This window comes from Sinocyclocheilus grahami, unplaced genomic scaffold (assembly GCF_001515645.1).
Source record: "Sinocyclocheilus grahami isolate Dianchi unplaced genomic scaffold, SAMN03320097.WGS_v1.1 scaffold527.1, whole genome shotgun sequence".
Taxonomy (NCBI): Eukaryota; Metazoa; Chordata; class Actinopteri; order Cypriniformes; family Cyprinidae; genus Sinocyclocheilus; species Sinocyclocheilus grahami.
In genome coordinates this window covers 153,613-172,919 of record NW_015505706.1, presented here as the reverse complement: position 1 = coordinate 172,919, position 19,307 = coordinate 153,613, and the positions used below count along the sequence as shown (strand labels likewise).

The following is a 19,307-nucleotide window of genomic DNA, read 5'->3' as shown; positions in this document are numbered from 1 at the left end:
AGTTGCTAAATGTTGCCAAATAAATTTTAAAAATAGCAAAATTTGTTGTTTTGGAAGAAAACGTAGCCAGGGTAGTCTGAAAAGTTGCTAAATTTAGCAACAAACTCTAAGTTGGCAGCGCTGTAATTACTCATAAATCACCTGACATTCGGGACACGTGATGAGGTTTTGCGGGGACTGGAGCGCGCGCAGGCATGTACTGCAGAAAATATGACTGCACAACAGCACATGAGGGAGATTCCCCCCAGCTTCATCTTCTGGAGGAACAAAAACATAATGCAGCAGATTATACAACGAACAATATTAACATTAGCTTTTCAATACCATGTGGCACTAACGCTTTTCTGGAACATTCAGTCACGTGTTCTCAAACGTGCTCGTGTAGGATTAACGTTGGATAGAACAACACTTAAACTTAAAATACACTATCGTATTATCATACAGTTGAAGTTTTGTTGTTTGTTACCAGGTAATGTGTAAGATGAGCCACAGATATTACAAGCAACCGCCGTCTCCGACATTTTCCACAAGACTACTGCGGCCTCCTGTTTCATTAACCGATGAACTCGACTGCCAATCGTCCAATCAGAATTTGCCATCGCTGGGCTTTTTGTCCAATCAGCCCTCAGTATATTCGCATTGCTGGCTTCGTGCTATAGTCCAATCAGAAGTTCTCTTTTTAATTGAGTGGCTATTTTTGAGACGTTGGCCTTCTCTTGTCAAGAGATTATTTTTGTTGTCGCTATTTGTGTTATTGTTAGACTCGTAGAATTTTTCACTTTAATTTTAGATTGAGCCATATCACCTCGAAATTACAGACAAATTAGAATTCAAACTTTATTCTAAATAAATACAGATTCAAAGTTTTTGTGCTTTTGTCTAAATTACTGGTGTATCTGTAGGCTACTCTTACAATTGCTATTTATTGGGAGTTTTCAACTCCTATTTTACAACTCCGTAAAATTCAACATAGATTAAGTAAATAGTATATATTCACAATAACAGCCATCATATCAGTGATAAAAACCAAAATCAACTATTGGAAATGTGTGTGTGTGTGTGTATGTTTCATGAATGTATAGAAGTATTTTTGGGATTGAGAATAAAGATCCCTGCCCCTATTCCCCATCACCACTAGGCTGTATCAAGATCCAGGTTAAGGAGTTCATTGTGTGGCATTTTCTGCACAACAAAAAGGTCAATGAGCAGAGGCCCTCTGGCAATAATGTCTGGCTGTAAAAGAGCACACACTAAAAATCCTCTGACCTCATTAAAGCTATACATTTTATAAGTACAGTGCATGCAAACCCATCTTGTTATTTATAGTTTCACCTTGTTTAATTTTAAGTTTACATGTATGTGTGTGTAAACCATACAGTCTATGGTGTAAACAAGCACAATAAATATATGGACTGTATATATTGCATAAATATTATATTAGCTGTTATATTGCATAAATATTATATTAGCTGTTACTGTATATGTGCTCTCCATTTTTGGAAGAAAACATTGCATTGCAGTCTTTGTGTACTTGACTTGCATTTGTGACAGCTTAGTCACATTCAAACTGATAAAAAACTGCACTCCTCACTCACAATGTTCTTATTATTCCCTCTGTTATTTTGCACATTTCTCTGATATTTTGCACATTCCTTTGCACATTTCTACCTCCGTATGCCGTTTGCACTGTTATGGTCATTGGCCATATATAAACATATGCTATTTATGTACCTCACTGTTATTTACATACCTCACTGTATAATGTACCTTCTGTTTATACTCACTGTATAATACACCTTCTGTTTATACTTTCCTTGCACCCTATGTTGTATGTACAGTCATTTGCATTGAGCTGGTCTCTGCCCTCCTACCTCATAACTTGCACTATATGTCATAAAGCTTAATGTATATACACAATCTATATTTATTTATATACTCTGTTATTTGCACTTCTGGTTAAATGCTAACTGCATTTCATTGGCTCTGTAATTGTACTCTGCACAGTGACAATAAAGTTGAATCTAATCTAATCTAATCTAATACTGCACGTTAGGAAATATTATAGTGGTAAAATGCAACAAAACATTAACAGTACAACCTGACACATACAAGTAGGAACACCTTTTAACCTAGACCTACCCTTTTATTATACTAACAGATAGGCATATGAAATTCTCTACATTCCCATCTCTTCTTTATCTTTGTACACATTCATTCCTGACAACTCCCTCTTTTTCGTTGTTCTCTCTGCCTGATTACATTACTTTATGCATTCTAGTAATTATTGAAATATGTTACATGTGTATGTCTGCTGAAGAATGTTTTGATGATAAATGTGAATGACTGGCACCAACAGTAAGGGAACCTTTCAAAATAATGATACTAGAGAATAGGTCTTTAACACATTAATGTTGCTCATTAATCTAATTTTATAGATTAGATCTGTGGCCTTTTAGAAATGTACTAATTTCTTATAATCGAATATTTGAAATGGTCAAAGTGCACATTTCTGCATCTGGGATTTTATCAAGTAGGTGAGTGTGACATACTCAGAATTCTCAGATTCTGTAACTGAAAATGAACTGTGAAAATCTATATAAATCAAAAAAGAATAATAACAAAACAAATCTCAGTTTTGGTGTTTGCATAGTTACTGCATTTGTCACTTTATAGTTCAGAGGGTTGTGGTTTACTTTATTAGAAGGTCAGCACTAGTGTATGATAGTCTCATTTCTTGATTTTGACATTTGACTTTTTTTGTGTGTGTGCAAAAGACAGATTTGCTAAATGCAGCTATTTGAACTGTGGCTGGAAAAAATCAGTATACAAAATGGACAATCTGGAAAGTATGATTATAGTTTGAGCAACCGTCAATCAAACTGGCTACATCTGGTGAGAAAAGAGGCTTAAGCTTGTCTGACCATTTACTCATCCCAGTAAGGAGGGGGCAGGGTATGAAGATAAACTGGCCTAAGGAATTATTATAGATAAATACTGAATAGACTCTTCTTGAAATATTTGTCAAAATGTCTTATTTCCAAAGACAAACAGATATAATTAAAGAAAGTTGTTTCACAAAGTATAAACATTCTCTCCTCTGTCAAAACTAGCCATATGTTGTATATACACACAGACCATATCCCATTATGTACCGAGATCCCGCCTCCTAAATCCTCCCCCTGCTGCTCGGAGACACAGACATAATCTTCCATCTTTCAGAGAGGAAAGACAAACACATTGTTCAAAGTGTGGACAATCAAAGTGTGGAGCTTGCAAGGAGGACGGGATAACTGAACTCACTCCTGGATTTTGTATTTCTACCACACTGAAACAGAAAAGAAGGAGAGCAGCAAAGGGAGGATTACTCAGAGGCAGATGATGATGATATGGAAGCACTGATCTGATCAGTCCTCTAAATCACCTACACACAGTCTTTTTCCTTGGATTTTAACCATGGGACCACTATATGAGGCAGGATGGCAGAAGAGAAGCCGAACCAAAAGTTGTGGGGAATACCAGCACTCCAACGTAAGTAACGGAATATAAACAGGTGCTCACTGCTGCACACAACACAAGAATCTATACCAATAAAAGTAGCCTATTTCATTTACATAAAAATAGTTACCATGCCATACTCTTTCTTCCATTTAGCATAATGGCATTGGTTTGTTTTGTTAACATCACATAGTTTTACCAGATTCAACAGAAAAGCAGCATGTCTGGTGCACAGCTATGATTTTCCAGGGTTTAGCTTCAGCATTCAAAGCTCCATTATGAAGATTAACAAAAGGAATTCAGTAAAATAATTAAAAAGTAGATTAGTGAAATAAAACAATCTAGAGTAGAAAGTGTAAATAAAGTGAGTGCAATGTTGAAAAAGGCACATAAAAATAGCTCAGATAAGGACAGCACAACTCTGTATCAATACAAGAGAGTACTGAATCATTTACACACACAGCTGTACTGTGATTTTGCTGTATTGATGCAGACTAACACATTTTAAACTTCAGAAATTAAGTTGGCAACAAAATAATAATAATAAAATAATTATATAAATAATCATTTAAAATATTTTTAATACCAAAGCCATTGTGGGCAGTGCTCCAATATACTGTATAGGTGCAGCAGTGCCTCTGGTGACCCAAGTATGAGTCCTTACCTGTCCTGTTCTCCTCTCTCAGTGCTTCCTGCATCTCCTTAGCCTATCAAAATAAAGGCAATATGATTAAAAAAATACAACTTTAAAAAGAAAAACAATAATAATAACCATAACTTTTATAGAAGTATTAAAAACTATAAAAGTAAATTAGTTAATCTAGAAAAAACTGGAAAAATATTTAAAGGAGGAGAGTAAATGTTTTAAAAGAAATGCAGTATATCATCAACCATAACCATATATATAACCTTAAATGTATAATAAAAATTAAAAACAATAAAAGTAAATGAATCAATTTAGAAAATAACTGAAAAATATATATAAGGAGGAGAGTAAAGGTTTTACAACAAACGCCATATCATCAACACGTGTAAATATACATTGTGCTACGCATTAATTGATTAAGCTTCATGAACTTCTTCCAAAATAAAATTGAACAAATAAACAAATGGCCATTTTTGAAGCTTTTTGTTTTTCAAAATGTTATAAAGATATAATCAACAAACGATGATTGTAATCATAACTGATAAATGATAATTGTGCTGTCAAACCAAATATCAGCATGGCTGTGATCACCTGTGTGTTTTAATGTGATGCTGATTATCTCGTATTCTCTTTTATTATATTACATTATTTCTCTAGAAGTCTTTCTCTCAGCGCAGACAGTCGGCACCCTCTGTTATTCTCAGCAAAGCCCTTACAAAGTCAAAACCTGTTGCCAGGTATGGTTTTTGAAAACTAAAACTGTGTGTATGTAATGATGCATTCTGTAAACCTACGCTAAATATCAGACTGCTTGGCCATTATATTATTTTACAGTCTGTTTCAGTCTCAATGAGCAGTTTGTTTCCCACTTCTGGCACAATGTCACAGCCAGTGCTTGTGTGCATGCAAGAGGCTTCTGAATATATTTGCATTTCACTGAAAGAAGAGAATGAAGAGATGCTGCAGAACCAGCCCGTGTGTGGTCTCACAACCAGCATCTGACTGCACGTGTTTGAGTGCGTGAAAGAGTGACACAGAGAAACAGAGTTGTCTGCCATCAGACAGGCTGACTGAAGAGTATGTGTACTTTCTGAAATCTACCTTTTGTCTGATGTTCAGCTGTAACACTTGAGCTAATTTATCAATGAAGCACGTGAAAGAGCGCTCAAGTCAGAAGCTTTGATTAATCACAGACGGATTGATGAATTGGACGTGTTTTTATATGCAAACATTTAAGGGAAAATGCCTGGCCTATGGGGAAATTGTGTATTTTGAATATGTTTTTTATTGTTGTCCTCTTAAGTACTAAAGTACTCTTTTTGTCTCATGTGTGTCAGGGATTGTGCATCTCAGGTTAGCCAGGACATTTTTGCCCTGATCCAGTCTCTGCTCAGCCCAACCAGGAGGCTCATTTGCCAAGGCAATGTGGTGCTGCAGACAGGACTTCAGACCCAGGAGAGATTCCTGATCCTCTTCAATGATCTTCTCATCATCACCAAGGCCAAGTATGGAGGAGGAAATGCACTGAGAAGAATTAAAATATAGAAGTCATCCAAATATTAAAATGCACAAACCTAATATGTCCTTCATTAATAAAAGTATTCAATAAAATAAATAAACAAATAAACAAAATGACCCCAAATTTCAAAATGGTAGTGTATAGTAGCTACAAAGTGGTAAGATGGTATAGTTCTAATAATTTGTTCTTGGAATAATTTGAGATGTTTTTTCTTCTTCAGGTCAGTAATGCAGGTGAAACAGAAGAAGTGTGTGCGTGTTAGTGAGATGTGGACTGCCAGCTGTGTGGATGAGGTGTGTGAGGCCAGTACTGTTTCAGAGAGGAGCTTCGTCATGGGCTGGCCAACTTACAACTGTGTGGCTACTTTTAGGTACACACACACACACACACATGCACGCACGCACGCACGCGCACACACACACACACACACACACACACACACACACACACACAGACACACACAGTCACAGTAGGCCTATATATGTGGACCCATTGATTTCTTCCTGTTTTGTGTGTGTCTGTGTGTGTGTGTGTGTGTGTGCGTGCACAGCACTTCAGAAGAGAAAGACAGGTGGCTGCCTCTCATTGAAAGGTCAGTTCTTCTACTGTTACAATAAACACAATAAAGAAATAAACCCTCTTACCTAAATTTTTGTTCTCCCTCTTTTCAATTAGTTGTATACAAGAAGAAAAAAAGAGTGATGATCCAAAGATGATTCCACTCAAGATATTTGCAAAGGATGTTGGGAACTGTGCCTATGTGAGAACTGATTGTTTTGGGATTATAAAATGATGCACTGTAGCTTTGATGTGTAAATGAATGTGTATTTGCTTATATCTCTCTAGGCAAAGACTCTTTTTATCAGCAACACAGACCGCACCTCTGATGTCATTAGCACAGCACTGCAACAATTTGGTCTTTTGGTATGTTAAAACTGCACTTCTACTAACTAAATAACTCACAAACTATAATGAATGAATGAATGAATTGTATTACTTATTTTTATTTAACTGATTGATTGCTTTTGTCTTTGTACACAGGGTGGAATAAAATATTACAAGTTGTGGGTGTGTTCAAAACAAGATGAAACTCCATACCCTTTAATTGGTAAGAGTTTATCAGTATTTCTTACATTATCAAAGCAATCAAACATTTAAGCTGTGAATTAACAGATTAAAGTACTGTGATATTAGTATCTGATACTTTCCGTGCACAGTAGCTTTTTTAAGGGGCTTTTGTTCCACCAGGTCATGAGTGTCCTTACAGCATTAAGATGAGCCACATTCGCCTGCTGCAGCAAGAGGCAGTGACATCATCCTACAGCCAGATGACGCTTTTGCCAATTGATGCTCACTGTCAGTTCTTCCTGAGGCCCAGTCAAATAAGCAGCACCTTCACAGGTGAGAGATGCCTATTTTCAGAATACTACCATACTACTCGTTCGTGCTCATTTTTGGATGCATGAAATAATCATATATTTTACTTACTGAAAACAATAATATTTTTAACTTCCGTGATGATTTCCCTTGCATTCTACGAGTCCACAGACTGTTCAGTTCTTTAAAAGGAAAGCCCACACCTATATCAAAACATAGACACACACACACACACAAAATAAAGGCTGAATATTAAGCCATATATTCTACAAATACATACTTTATAGAAATTATTTGGCTTGAAATCAACCTGTTTCTCACCCCATTTCTTCTGGCACTCAAATTTCACCCACCCCAACAACTAACACACATACACAATATCTTGAAATGTTGCCTCTTTTTAATCTGGTTGGCCTCTCTTGCATACATTTCTCCTAGCAGAACAGAAAAGCAGGAGGATGTCTCTTATTAGCTGGGCTTTTAAACGAGGCTTGAGCATTGAACAGGCTGTCCAATCCGCATCTCCTGGCCCAACTATAACACCAGCTTGTGGTCATCTGTTTGGTCGACCTCTCAGTGATGTGATAAAAGACAATACCCTGCCATCACCTATTGTGGTATGTACTGAAAATTCTCAAATTTTAGGCAATTAAAAAGATAATTCATACTGTATTTGAGTTTGACACTGTCGATCATAACATTCTTCTAGAGAGACTGAAAACTGGGTCGAGCTTTCTGGGATGGTCCTCAAATGGTTCAGGTCATACTTAGAAGGGAGAGGTTATTATGCGAGTATAGGAGAGCATAAGTCTAAGTGGACGTCCATGACATGCGGAGTCCCACAAGGTTCAATTCTTGCACCACTATTGTTTAGCCTGTACATGCTCCCACTAAGTTAAATAATGAGAAAGGACCAAATTGCCTATCACAGCTATGCTGATAATACCCAGTCTCCTCACCGGCCTTCCCAAGAAGACCATTAGACAGCTGCAGCTCATCCAGAACGCTGCTGCCAGAATTCTGACTAGAACCAGAAAATCTGAGCATATCACACCAGTCCTCAGGTCCTTACACTGGCTTCCAGTTACATTTAGGATTGATTTTTAAAGTACTTTTACTCGTTTATAAATCACTCAATGGCCTAGGACCTAAATACATAGCAGATATGTTCACTGAATATAAACCTAACAGACCACTCAGATCATGAGAATCGAGTCAGTTAGAAATACCAAGGGTTCACAAGGGGAGTCCGCTTTTAGTTATTATGCCGCCCGCAGTTGGAATCAGCTTCCAGAAGAGATAAGATGTGCTAAAATATTAGTCATATTTAAATGCAGACTCAAAATTCATCTGTTTAGCTGTGCATTTATTGAATGAGCACTGTGCGATGTCCGAACTGATTGCACTGTATTTTATGTATAATCATTTTCTATTCTTAACTGTTTTAATTCATTTTAAATCAATTTGAAAAGTTTTTAAATTCCTCGTTTTATTGTTGTGATTATTTTTTTATGATCATTTGAATTCCTTTTATGTAGGCTAATGCACTTTGAATTACCATTGTGTATGAAATGTGCTATATAAATAAACTTGCCTTGCCTTGCCTTGTATTACTTTATGAACTTCATCACAATGAGAAAGATTGACGGAAGCAGTGTAATATTATATGTTAAGACTAGTACAGTATATTATGTAAATGAAAAGATGTATAACTTTTTGCGTAATTAAATGTCGAAAAGCACCTTAAAACATTTGTATTCCTTTATGAAAAAGTTATAATAAACATAATTTTTGTTAAAATATGATAACATCCATTTACAATAGTATTGCAATCAAACCACCTGTTTTTTGTTTTTTAAAGGACATGCTGAAGTGTTTGTGCAGTGAGGGGGCCGTGACGCGTGGAATATTCCGGCGCTCTGCTGGAGTGAAGGCCTGCCGAGAATTGAGGGAAAAACTGGATTCTGGTCACTATGAAGAGCCACTCAGCGGAGAACCTGTACTTGTTACTGCTTCAGTGTTCAAGGTAGATATTTATATATGTGCACTCTTCAAAAGTTTGGGGTCTGTAACAGTATCACAGTAATGTTTTCGAAAGAAGTAGCTTATTCTCACCAAGGCTGATTAAATATACAGTTGAAACAGAAATATTGTGAAATAACACTTTTATATTTGAATTTGCATATTATTTTAAAATGTAATTTATTCCTGATGATGGCAAAGATTAATTTTCAGCAACCATTACTTCAGTCTTCAGTGTCACATGATCTTTCAGAAATCATTCTAATATGCTGTTATATCATTATAAATGTCTCTACTGCCACACTTTTAATTTAATGCATCCTTACTGAATAAAAGTATAAATACTCTTTCCAAAAAAAGTAAAAAAAACATTGACCCCACACTATTGAACGGTAGTGTAAGTCAAGAACAAACATTGATTGTATCATGACGACTCTCTGTTCTCATATCTGTGTTTTTGATTGGTAGGAATTCTTACGCAATATACCGGGCAGCCTATTGTGTGAGGAGCTCTATGAGCAATGGCTCCAAGCAGTGGAGCAGGATGGTGAAAGAAATGGACAAATGACAGAGAGGTAAAGTCCCAGTAACGCTCTGATTAGTTTATCTGGTTTTGTAATGCTAGTTAGTAAAGAAGGATAAAACCTTGATAATGATGAATCAAGACTATGATATTACTGCACAGCTTAAGCAGATTTAGGTTTAGCAGCCAATTTCCTTTAGCTTTATGAGTTATATAATCATGAAGACAGATAACTTAGATATGTTGATTCTGCCCACATTCACAGGCTTGTTCAGCTTTTACCTAAAGAAAATCTCCTGCTGCTGAGACACATGATAGCAATGCTGCACCACATACAGCTCAATGCTGAGCACAACCAGATGACCTCTTTTAACCTGGCTGTGTGTATAGCACCTAGCTGTCTGTGGAATCGCAAACTACAATCTCATGAAAAAGATGCCAAAAAGGTAAGCGCACATGCTTTATTATTACTAGATTATTATAATATCTGCAGAGTGCATGAGTATTAGCTGAAGTAATCATCGTTATTGCTCTCTAAAGAACATGAAAATGGCAGTAGGAATGGAAATGTAATAGACATAGGAAAGGAAAATGTAAATGTAATTGCCAATGAAATCTGTACACAGGTGTGTGACCTTGTGCGTGTCTTGATTGACAACTGCTGTGCGTTGTTTGGGGATGAAATTATAACCCTCTTAAAGGATTTGACTGAAGACAATAGAAGCAACCGCGGATCAGGTTACTATAAATACAGACATAATTCACAACCACATACTGTACACACCAATACAAAACAACACCGTATAATATTTTGCCAGCCTGAAATGTACTTTAGCAAATTTAACTGCTTAACTATGAATAAATAATATAAAAAAAATTAGTCCTGGGCAGCGATTAATCGCATCCAAAATAACCGTTTTTGTGTACATATATATGTGTGTATACTTCTTATGTATATATAAATATACACACATGCATGCATATATTTAAGAAACAATATGTTGTGTATTTATTAAATATATTTATATATAATATAAATTATATGAATATAATTATATATATATATAAATACATGAAAATATTTTCAAAATATATACTGTATGTGTGTCTTTATATATACACATAATAAATATATACAGTACACACACATATATTATATAAACAAAAACTTTTATTTTGGATGCGATTAATCACAATTAATTGTTGCCCAGCACTAACAAAATGTAAAGTTATTATTGCAATTAATGTTTTATTACTTTTTGTTTTAATATTTATACTTATTATTCTACTTTTAGTCATTTTAGTACTTCAGCTTAGTTAAAAAAAATTACATTAACATTTAACTTTTAATTAGCTACCAAGGCAACATTTATAATTTTCATTTAGGTTATGTGTTTTCATCTAATATTTATATTTTATTTAAATTAACAAAAATATTTTTAATCGATTTTTTTAAATAAAATGACAACACTGTCTTTTCCTAAAATGATCTGAAGACCTCAGATCAGTTCAATATACTGTAACTTCATAAAGTAATAATGGCACATTTTCACACAGTTTCTTTGACTATGTTTTTAATATTTTACAGCCTATATATTTCTTTTCTCTTCCTGCCTCTAGTTGGGTCCCTGCAGCAGATGTCAGATTCGGGTTATGAGAGTCTAAAGAATGAGGTGAATACTGACACAGAGGACATTTCCAAGACCCGTTCTCTTAAAGACAGTCATAGTATGGACTCACTCATGTCACTGAGTGATTGTGAACTTGATTGTCCAGAAAACGACTTGCTGTCTTCCAGCCCATTGGCACAAATCAGAAACTGTACATTCGCAGTGCGTCAACTCCTATCCCTTAAATTACGCAAACACTCCATGTCCACCATTGTTTTGATTTCTCATGAGCAGGAAATAACCATACAAAGTGGAAAACATGAAGAGTTTAAGAGACCTGATGAGGTCAATGACAATGTGTTTTTGGATCAAACCTTTCAAGAACTGAATTTTATGAGAGAAAAACAAACTCCACCAACCTCCAGTGTATCATCGCCAGTGACTTCACCAACATACTCACCAATAGACAGTCCATTTTCTCTGTCCACCAGGAAGACCCTTCATTCTCCTCAGGATTCTCCAGCCAAGGTTGATTTACTCACTCAAAATGGCACAGATTACCAACACTCGAACAGCTTGCCCAATGAGAAAGTATCTCCACCAAATAATCAGAGGAACTTCACTGATATTAAAGGGGGTTTACAGCCTAAAATGCCCCAAAATCCTCCTCATCAGCAGGCCTTACAAAAGCTCAACAGAAAACCGTTCTCACAGACTTCCACTCAAACGCCTTTACATAAAGGAAAGGGCCTTTTCTACAAGGGGCCTGGGAGCCCAACTCACAGCCCTTTAGGAGACCCCAAGGTTTCCCCTGACCCTCAGACCATCAGGTTTACCTGTCAAACCAGGACTGAAGAAGAGGTCAAGCTACCACAGAGTGTGTTTTATGGACAGAGTTGCAAGTTGACGGTGCACAAAATCAGGGGACAGAAGGCAGGTTTGAAGTCTACCAAACTTTCTGGGCAGCAGTTGAGGTTTAAAGCACTTGATTTGCACCCCTCCTCTGGAAAAATAGTCAGGGACTACTTGGGACTCCGAGAGAAGCAAGCTGTTGGGAGAGGCCAAAAGCTCAGCTGTTGCAATAGCAGCCAGTGGATTGTGTGAAGCCAATGGGAAGTCATTTAAAAAAAAAAAGCACAAACACTGGGACCCCATTAATTATAATAATCTGCGGTTTCTTACAATGAACAATTACATGCTTCAGATTACAGTATGATTACATTTTTTTTAGGAATAGCTATTTTATTAATACTTGCAGTTTGAGCTTTATAATGCCTTTTTTGTAAATATTTACAAGCATTAGAATAATATGCATGGGATTTTATTGTACTTACATTAACACATTTTTCTCACTTTTCCTCCTTATGCAAGTCAAACTGAAGCATTTAAAACGTTCAAAAACAGCACGCACTTATACTCACATTTACAAAATTACCTTTTCAGGATTACATACAGTAGGGATATTAGGGCTGTCACGATTCCTCGATTAAACTCGAATACTTGATTATCATCGATTACATTTGGCCCTTTAACGATTAACCGGCAAAATACCGGAAGTAGCGCATTCCACAGACGACTTCAAAATAAAGTTTCAACCCCTGCTCTGAGTTTGCATGTTTTGACGTCCACATGTTCTTGTTAAAAAAATGACTGGCATTTTCTAGAATACAGATGTGGGAAAAATATTAACGATTAAGTGGACATTTTAATTCAATGTTGTTTAGTCAATATTTTAAACAAGGATTAGATCGTGCTGTAAATTGTAAAAACAATCGTCAGGCAGTTGGTGCTCTCTGCAGGCATTTGATATAACACATCATGTACACAAGTGATTAATTGATTTTGATATTTTATTTGAACCAATTATTATTGCCTCATTTTTATTATGCGTGTATTTTAAGTCATTTAAATTCTATTGTTTGCTTAGGTCTATTTTATTACCACAAAAAATGATCAGATTATCGTCAGAATAATCAACCGATTACTCGAAATACCAAAATAATTGTTAGTGACAGCCCTAAGGGATGTATTACCCATTTTTGCTTGTTGATCTTAAAACTTAAGTTTTAAGTTCAACTTTGTAAGATGAATGTTACCATTTTGAGGTCCAAGTTGATTTCATTTTAAGATGATTTTTGAGCATTGTTATGCCTTTTTGTAAATGTAGCCAAACATTTTTGTAAAATGTATACAAAACAGAAAAATAGATTTATAATTACAATATTTTACTGCACTTTATTAAAACTAGTAATCCCACTTGTGTGTGCCCTAGTTTATTTTTGAACACGTGTTCATTCTTGCAAACATATTTCGACTCAGTAATTCACATTCTCACTGTGCTCATGTCAACATTTTTAACGCATCAATATAAAACATGTTCAAATATAAATCACATGTACTTGCTTGAGGATGATGTTCCAGCTTTCAAATACAAAAAACAAACAAAGCAACTTAAAAAGTTGAACATCATATTTATTGCAATAAATCAGTTACAGTTATTTCTGCATTCAAAATGTATAACAACATGCTCCCACCTCTCATTGTGACACAAAGAATTGCAGAATCTGCACAATTAAAAAACAACAATCCCCAAATTTATAAAAACTACTTACGGCAGCATGTAAATAATATTAAATGATAAATGTTATCAGTTAAATTTTAGTTTCCTATTAAAATAGTACATATTAAAATACCCGTTATTAAAGATATCTCCATAATGCAGTGTTTATGAGATACAGCAGGGCTTTATTTTATAGATTATACTTTGGGTGGGGCTGTGGAGGACTCTTTTTCACTGTCAACTCGAGCATCAGATATCACGTCTGGCACACGCAGAATCATCCCATCCAGATCTTTCCTCAAACACACCTGACAGCCCAGACGAGATCTGAAAGATGTACATGCAAAATAGAAATCTGAAGATTTGCCATGAATATTCATATCAAGCCAAATCATGAACTGCTATAACAGAAAATGAAAAAGATGTGCACTTTTTAATGTACATGCGCCTTTTAAAGGAACAGTTCATCCAAAAATGAAAATTCTGTCATTAATTATTTACCCTCAAGTTCTTCCAAACCCCTAAGACTTTGGTTTATTACAGTTGAACCACTGGAGTAACATGGACTAACCTATGATGTTTTCGCTACCTTTCTTGGTCTTCAAAGTGAGAAGACCTAAGTCAATGGAGGGACAGAAACCTCTCGGATTTCAATTAAAATATCTTCAACTGTGTTCCGAGGATGAATGAAAGTCTTAGGGGATTGGAACAACTTGAGGTGGAGTAATTTATGACAGAATTTTTTTTTTGGATGAACTGTCCCTTTAAGGTGAATTCAGTTATTCTACGGCAAGTGTTGAAATCAAATGGAAGTGGGTTTCAATCACAAACAGATAACTCTGCCTCTAACTCACTCCAGTGTTTGGGCCAATGTTACAGTTATGGGCTGGTCACAATGCTCAAACAAACAGAGCAATGATAGTGAGCTAGTGTTTAAATTTACAGGGGAATCAAACTATGAATGGCTTACTAATTGTTGTCTCTGCATACATAGAATAGGAAAGTGTATTTAAACATAAAAAAGACACATTCTTCATCTTTAAATACAAACATATCAACAGCTATTGCATGGCCTTTGAAGACAATTTTAAAATGATCTGTGATCATGATTTGTTCACTCACGTGTCTGAAAGCCCATAAGCCAAGTCCAGCATGTCCATTTCCTCGTCAGAAACAGCTCCAAGCTTCTTATAGACGGCCTCCTCGAAAATAAGGTGGCACGTAGAGCAGGCCAAAGTTCCCTCACATGCACCTAGTTCAACAACCCAAAAGACACACAAAAATATTAGCCTGCAACAAGCTAGTAGTAAGACTCACAGTCACTTACATTACCATGACAAGCATTCAAATGTTTCTCTAGCTGTTCACCTCGTTTTACCTTTGGATTACATACAAAAAGTCCTGTAAAGCTTTAGTCTGTTCATGATGACCAAATCATTTTTGCCTTTCTATAGCGCTCGCATACGTTTACTTTTGCTTTTTTTGAGTCAACCTGCAGTCTTCATAGACAGTACACAATATGCACTGGAAAAATGTTTTGTCAGGTAGTCAAAAAAATGTGGATTCATTGAAATCATAAATATTATTTAATACGACCTGAATCAACCTGACTACAATAGGTGACAATGCAATTTTAAGGATCAGAGCAGGAAGAAACTGCATGTTTTTACTTTTTATAGTGTGTAAAGGAAAAAATTTATAGTTGGCTGAACAAATAAAATTATGTACAATATTTTTAAACCACTTACCAAATCCATCAATATCTAGATCATTGTTAACAACAACATCGAGTAGTGATTCTCCAGTTAAAGCTTTCCCCGTAATCCTTTTTCCATCTCGATTCAGAAAATGAACCGTCACCTTCTCCTCAGCCCTGCACAGAGACATTTTTAAGACTTAAAGTGCAAAGGTGAGGCCATCATCATAATGCTATATGAAAAACCTAGAACAATGATTTGTTGTATCCTTAAGCACCTTTTGCTGAAAACTTTGGCTAAACCTCTTGATGTTGTTGTTAATCAGACCATTGTTTAAAGGGGTCATATGATGCGATTTAAATTTTTCCTTTCTCTTTGGAGTGTTACAAGCTCTTGGTGCATAAAGAATATCTGTAAAGTTGCAAAGACTAAAGTCTCAAATCCAAAGAGCTATTCTTTATAAAAGTTAAGAGTCAGCCACACCTACCTAAAACGGCTCGTTCTAACATGCCCCAACTTACCTACGTCGCTCTGTGGGAAGATTAGCATAATGCCGCCCAAATGTTCACGCAAAGAAAGGCGGCGTAACTTTTATTCTCGCTGTAGTTTTGTTGTTTCCGCCGCAATGTCGTAAAGACGCTGTGTGCTTCGTTGTAAAAGCGAAACTACTTTGTTTGGTCTTCCAAAACAGGACGATATCTGCTTCGTCATGCCTGGAGCTGATCCATGCTGGTCGCTGAGGAAATACTACAACTTCACGCTGTGGATCGCCGGATCGGCTTTCACCGTGGACGAAGCGGAGTCCAGCCCGGAGTCGTCACATGTCCTTCCGGACGCTCCTTCATCGAAATCGCCAGCTGCGCCATTCTCAAGGCTGTGCCTCTGCTCACTGTAGGCCACCTCTGCTCACTCTAACCCTCCGGTCGTTTCTCACACTAGCTCCCGGCCTCTGCTCACTGTAGGCCGCCTCTGCACAGGTAGTTTTAGACAATAAACTGAGTTTATTTAATTAATATTGTGTATTGGCCAGCTAACTGATGGCATACAACCCTGATTAGGTACTCCGCTTCTATTGATTCTTAACATGTTTATTTCTACTACATTTTATCTCTTTCTCTTCATCAAACAGCCAGATTAATGAATGGCTTGACACAAACCGTACCGAGGCAGAGCCTTTGGTCCTTTGGCACACCGCCTGATCTATTATAGCTAACTATCAAAATGTGTGTGGCAAAGCTGCACAACACACTGCAGCGCGGGGAGAATGCATTGTAGTGAAGCACAGACCACTATCAATTTATGTGAACATAGTCATAACTTTTGTGTTAGACAATACACTGCGTTTTAGACAAAGGAGGAACTTAAATAATATGACATATGAAAAGAAATGACTTTGGTGTAATTTACCTTCACAGTACATCTATTTTTTTTATTTATTCCTAGAGCACTTTCTAGAAATTTAGGAAATCACTGGCATGGGACTATTTTTTCGTCAGAGTGCTTGTTTCAGTGATTGAATTTAGTGAAACGTGAATTTGACGTCATGATTTGAAGGTGAACTCGTTTCAGTTATAAGAACATATCCAAACCCTGAAATAACACTTCGAACAATAAGCCAGTGTCACCAGTGTCAGAAATTAACTTTCCCATAAGGGGCAACAGATTTTCAGTTTATTTATTTTTTACCTTTTGTATGTCATCTTTAATGTTAAATTCTTACATCAAATAAATTTGAATAATATGACAATAGGCCGTTACCAATTAAATCAGTATTCAGTGATATAGAACCTGCGTCTGAAGATGCTTTTAGATGGATTTAATTTAATGCTGATCAGATGGCTGTACGTGCATTTACACAGCAATTACAAATGTATAATGAAATGAGATTAATGTTTAATACAACATTTTTAATACAGAAATATGAATAAAATGAAATGATACTTGAATTATGAAAGTAATATCGCCACTAGGTGGCGGTAAGTCACTGTGTTAATAAAGGAGCCTTTTATTCAATCAATTCCTTAAAAATGCTTCATTCATTCATTAATTTAGGAATAAAATCAAGCGGCTGTCTATAATAATTGGTAATTGCATTGTTGTCTATAATAATGGGTTTTTCAAAGACTGATTCATTCAGGAATGATACACCACTATATGCGTAGAGATCGAATATTCAAGTTGCTTATTCGTTTTCTATCCCTGAACGTAAAAACGAAAAATGAAGCCAAATTCTTGATTTTTTGTTTTGTTTGAAGTTAACAAATGAAGATTTCAATATTAAATTAAAAAGCGAATGAACGGAAGATACCCTGATTGTGTTTCTGTGAAGGTTTTTCAGTTTGATTGAGCAGTCAATCCGATTACAAATGGATTATTTGGTTGCATGTAAACGTAGTGTAACACTGTAGTACTGGTCCGATTTTTTTGAAAGAAGTCCACTATGTTCAACAGTAATACTTGTAATACATGTGACATAACCCAGTTTCCCTCAAGAATACAATTAAAGATTTATAATTTCCTGTTTGACCGAGTATTTGCTTTGCATCTAGTGTCTCCTGTGGTGTCCTTCTGAATATTTCTCTTTCTGTAATATATTTTTGGCAGTGACATGTTCTGATTCCTCCTCCTGACAATCCTCACACAGACCCCTGGGGTGGAAATAGTGCTTGTTCAGCTGTGACGTCAATTTGTAGGCCAACCCGGTAATAATTCAAATAGTTATTTTCATATTTTGTTCTACTACATACAGTTAATAAACTGTATACATAAACAAGATACTTATCTTAATAGAACAATGACCAACATTTAAAAATCTCAAAATCTCTTAATTGACATAACAGTAAGTCTTTCTGTAAGCTTTGAAACAATGCGTATTGTGAAAAGAGCCATACAAATACATTTGACTTGACTAGTCCTCTTCCACTGTAAAATAATTATGAAATGCAAAACAACAAAAGTTTTGGCTAGTGTGTGCATGTGTATTTTTCAGGGACACCTGAATAGGCTACACACTGACTCATGGGGCCTCGTGTCACCGTGGTGACCTAAATTGAGGTCCCCATGAAGAAACAAGCTTATAAATAATATATATATATATATATATATATATATATAATATATATTTTTTGAGAATGTAAAACTGCAAAACGTTTCCTGTAAGGGGTAGGTTTAGGTGTAGGGCGATAGAATATACGTTCACACATTTGACATTTGACAACCATTGCATTTTCAACATTATATATATATTGTTTGATCATGTGAACCCTAAGAAACTGTGCTACTGGGGTGGCATTTTTTGTTCGACAGAAACGCTAAAGAATTGTCTCTTTTTAAGAAAATGCTACTCGTTTTGACATTTTGTTATCTAACGGTTAACCTGACGTTACGTATTTGATGTAAGACACACTTTTGGGGACATTACATCACCACATCACTGCTGACAAAATTGCTAAATCGGTTAAGTCTTAACGACTCAATTTTAAAAAGACAGTTTCTTACCTAAGTGAATTTGTTAATGTGTTTATTCCTCTACCGTGTGTGTAGCTCCCGGTCCCGCGTCGAGGAAACGCTGTCGTTTGGCTGAATGTTTGGTGCGCCGCTTTACGCGTCACAGCCGCGCGCTGGACAAACACTCGCAATGCACATGCAGACATTGTAATATAGTTTGTTGACAGACCGCTGAAGAACTAACTACCGCCGTTGCATGTGATGAAATTAAACTTTCGACTCTTTATATGTGGCGGAAATAGTGCTGTCTTCTTCTTCTTGTTTTATGGCTGGTGGCATCCAACGTTAAGGTGCATTACCGCCACCTACTATACTAGAGTGTGGGCCAGAGGGACTAACAGAACTTTACAA

The 19,307-nt window shown here is 36.1% G+C and overlaps 3 protein-coding genes across 8 annotated transcripts in view; 1 reads left to right on the top strand and 2 right to left on the bottom strand.

Moving 5' to 3' along the window:
• Positions 1 to 577, bottom strand: part of rnf17 (ring finger protein 17) — a 35,713-nt gene extending 35,136 nt beyond the window's left edge. For all 3 annotated transcript variants that reach the window (XM_016237929.1, XM_016237928.1, XM_016237930.1), the window contains exons 1-2: positions 467 to 577; positions 142 to 257 (exon numbers count right to left, since the gene is read on the bottom strand). In XM_016237929.1, the coding sequence (XP_016093415.1) occupies positions 142 to 257; positions 467 to 554 (204 nt within the window). In that variant the 5' untranslated portion in view covers positions 555 to 577. The remainder of the gene's footprint in view (positions 1 to 141; positions 258 to 466) is intronic.
• A 2,637-nt stretch (positions 578 to 3,214) lies between these two features.
• arhgap20 (Rho GTPase activating protein 20) lies at positions 3,215 to 12,854 on the top strand. Of its 4 annotated transcripts, none has more exons than XM_016237933.1 (15): positions 3,215 to 3,528; positions 4,802 to 4,878; positions 5,479 to 5,646; positions 5,881 to 6,030; positions 6,211 to 6,252; positions 6,336 to 6,420; positions 6,507 to 6,584; positions 6,702 to 6,768; positions 6,909 to 7,061; positions 7,476 to 7,654; positions 8,899 to 9,063; positions 9,528 to 9,634; positions 9,848 to 10,028; positions 10,209 to 10,320; positions 11,203 to 12,854. In XM_016237933.1, exons 1-15 carry the CDS (start codon positions 3,454 to 3,456, stop codon positions 12,294 to 12,296), a joined length of 2,733 nt encoding a protein of 910 aa, XP_016093419.1. In that variant the 5' UTR covers positions 3,215 to 3,453; the 3' UTR covers positions 12,297 to 12,854. The 4 variants fall into 4 exon arrangements, with proteins under 4 accessions (XP_016093419.1, XP_016093418.1, XP_016093420.1 ...); XM_016237932.1 differs by having other exon boundaries at positions 4,799 to 4,878; positions 7,479 to 7,654; XM_016237934.1 differs by having other exon boundaries at positions 4,799 to 4,878; positions 7,479 to 7,654; positions 9,821 to 10,028.
• Positions 12,855 to 13,456: 602 nt separating this feature from the next.
• Positions 13,457 to 19,249, bottom strand: fdx1 (ferredoxin 1). The gene is made up of 4 exons (XM_016237935.1): positions 18,948 to 19,249; positions 15,501 to 15,625; positions 14,875 to 15,004; positions 13,457 to 14,079 (listed from the first exon to the last, which is right to left on the bottom strand). The coding sequence occupies exons 1-4, from the start codon at positions 19,100 to 19,102 to the stop codon at positions 13,950 to 13,952; spliced, it is 540 nt and encodes a 179-aa protein (XP_016093421.1). The 5' UTR covers positions 19,103 to 19,249; the 3' UTR covers positions 13,457 to 13,949.
• Positions 19,250 to 19,307: the final 58 nt, after the last annotated feature.